General features: G+C 61.9%; 1 protein-coding gene across 1 annotated transcript in view; it reads right to left on the bottom strand.

The window, feature by feature from the left end:
* LOC134444931 (homeobox protein caupolican-like) overlaps nt 1-2,303 on the bottom strand; it is a gene marked incomplete at its 5' end in the record, with an annotated part of 4,696 nt that extends 2,393 nt beyond the window's left edge. The window contains one exon of the mRNA XM_063194104.1: nt 549-2,303. Coding sequence (XP_063050174.1) covers nt 549-2,303 — 1,755 coding nt within the window. The remainder of the gene's footprint in view (nt 1-548) is intronic.
* Between the last annotated feature and the right edge of the window lie 197 nt (nt 2,304-2,500).

The raw sequence follows: 2,500 nt of genomic DNA, 5'->3' as shown, positions 1-2,500 counted from the left end.
ACACTACACACACCTGATGCTGATGTAACACTACACACACAGCGTAACACACACCTGATGCTGATGCAACACTACACACACCTGATGCTGATGTAACACTACACACACAGCGTAACACACCTGATGCTGATGTAACCCTACACACACCTGATGCTGATGTAACACTACACACACAGCGTAACACACCTGATGCTGATGTAACACTACACACACAGTGTAACACACACCTGATGCTGATGCAACACTACACACACAGTCTGATGCTGATGTAACACTACACACACAGTGTAACACACACCTGATGCTGATGCAACACACAGCGTAACACACCTGATGCTGATGTAACACTACACACACAGTGTAACACACACCTGATGCTGATGCAACACTACACACACCTGATGCTGATGTAACCCTACACACACAGCGTAACACACACCTGATGCTGATGTAACACTACACACACAGCGTAACACACACCTGATGCTGATGTAACACTACACACACAGCGTAACACACACCTGATGCTGATGCAACACTACACACACCTGATGCTGATGGTGATGCGGGTGATGATGCTGCTGGTGGCTACTGGCGCCGTAGTAACCCTGCCAGGCGTCTGCGATGCTCTGTTGCTGTGGCGACGGTGGGTAGGGCTGGTGGTGGTGGTGGTGATGGTGGCGGGGGTGCAGAGCGACGGAGGCCAGTCGGCAGGGGTCCTGGGGAACGTCCATGATGACGCCGCCGGCCGGATGTGCGGCGTCACGTTGCTGCTGCTGCTGCTGCTGGTTGGGCGGAGGGCCGTACAGACTGGACGTCATCTTCAAGCTGTACGGCTGCAGCAGCTCGCTGTCGAGGCGCGGGGAGAGAGCAGGCTGTTGGGCACCACCACCTTGCATGCCCGGATGGCCCAAGTGCCCCTGCGTGGCGTCGTGCGCCTGGCCGTAGTCGTGCCCCGGGCTGAGGTGGTGCGGGTGCCTGTAGTCGAGGCCGGGGTGATGGGGGTGGGGCTTGTGGGGATGACCACCACTGCTGATTGGACCCTGCTGATTGTGCGAGTGATTGTGATTATGTTGTTGGCCTCCTCCTCCTCCTGCTCCTCCTGCTCCTCCTCCTCCTGCCCCCGTCTGCTCGTGGCCTGTCGTGGACGCCACATGGCCGTTGTGGAGATTGTGGGCGTGCTCGTGAGAGCTGTGATTGTGAGTGTGGCTGCTGCTGTGCGTCTGCTGTGACAGGAGGGCCACGTTGTCCACGTTGTCCACGTTGTCCATGTCCTTGCCACCGCTACCGCCACAGTACTGAGGCCCCCCGCCAGCCAGCAGACTCTCCAGGGCGTTGTTCTCCGAGTAGCCCCGCAGGTGGCGCTGGAACGTGGCCTGCTTGTTCTCCTGGATGGTCTGCATGGTCTGCAGGGTCACGTGGTGCTGCTGCTGCTGCTGGTGCTGGTGGTGGTGGTGGTGATGCCGCTGCAGTGTGCCCATGGAGATGGAGGTCTGCCCGTAATACCCAGCGGCATCCCCAGCCACAGCCACAGCCTTGCCATAGGACGGGTACCCACCAACACCCCCGCCGTCCGCGGCCACCACCCTCTTCACCTGGGCGTAGCCCTCCTCCAGGCTGATGGCCCCCGTCAGGTCGGCTAGCTGGGGCAGTTGGGGCATCTCCACGGAGGAAGTGGGGCAGTGGAGGCCGGCGGTGGTTCCGGTGCCCAGGGCTGGGGAGCGGGTGCTGGAGGAGGGGCTGGGGTAGAGGCGCGGTGACGTGGAGCAGGAGAGCCCCCCGCCCCCCTCCTCCGGCTCGTCTGGCTCCGCCTCCGCCAGGATGGGGGACAGGCAGCCGCTCAACGTGGACGCGGAGGAGCTCGTGCGGGAGTGGAGATCCGTCCAGGCATCAAACTCTTCGCAGCCAACACCAACACCAACACCGACCCCCATGCCACCGACCCCCATGCCACCACCACCCCCCATGCCCAGCCTTCCTCCAGCCTTCCCCGCGGGGCTGCCGTGCTCGGGGGATCCCTGCATGGCGGCCGCTCCCAGCCCACGGGCCCCCAGACCTCCCGGTCCACCTGCTGCAGTACCAGTACCGGTACCGGCCCGCTTCCTGCTGACCCGGCCGCGGCACTTGAGGTACTTGGTGCCGCTGGAGTCCATGGAGAGTGCGGCTGCGGCGCGTCGGCGGGGGCCCTTCCCCATCTTGCCGGCCCCCTCGGGGTTCAGCATCCACCAGGAACTCTTGCCCGTCCCCTCGTTCTGGACGCGGATGAAGCGCGTGTGGAGAGACAGGTTGTGGCGGATGGAGTTCTGCAGAGAGGTGGAGAGAAGGAGAGAGAGGAAGAGAGGTGAAGGGAGAGTGTTGGGGAGAGAGGTGGGGAGAGAGGTAGAGAGAGAGGAAGAGACAGGGGGAGAGAGGTGGAGGGAGAGAGAGAGAGTGGGAGAGAGAGGGGGGTAAAGATGGAGAGAAGGAGGGAAGAGAGGTGTGGGGAGGGAGAGAAAGAGAG

Source organism: Engraulis encrasicolus, unplaced genomic scaffold (assembly GCF_034702125.1).
Source record: "Engraulis encrasicolus isolate BLACKSEA-1 unplaced genomic scaffold, IST_EnEncr_1.0 scaffold_86_np1212, whole genome shotgun sequence".
Taxonomy (NCBI): Eukaryota; Metazoa; Chordata; class Actinopteri; order Clupeiformes; family Engraulidae; genus Engraulis; species Engraulis encrasicolus.
The sequence above is the reverse complement of the archived record's forward strand: the minus strand, read 5'-3'. Positions and strand labels throughout refer to the sequence as shown.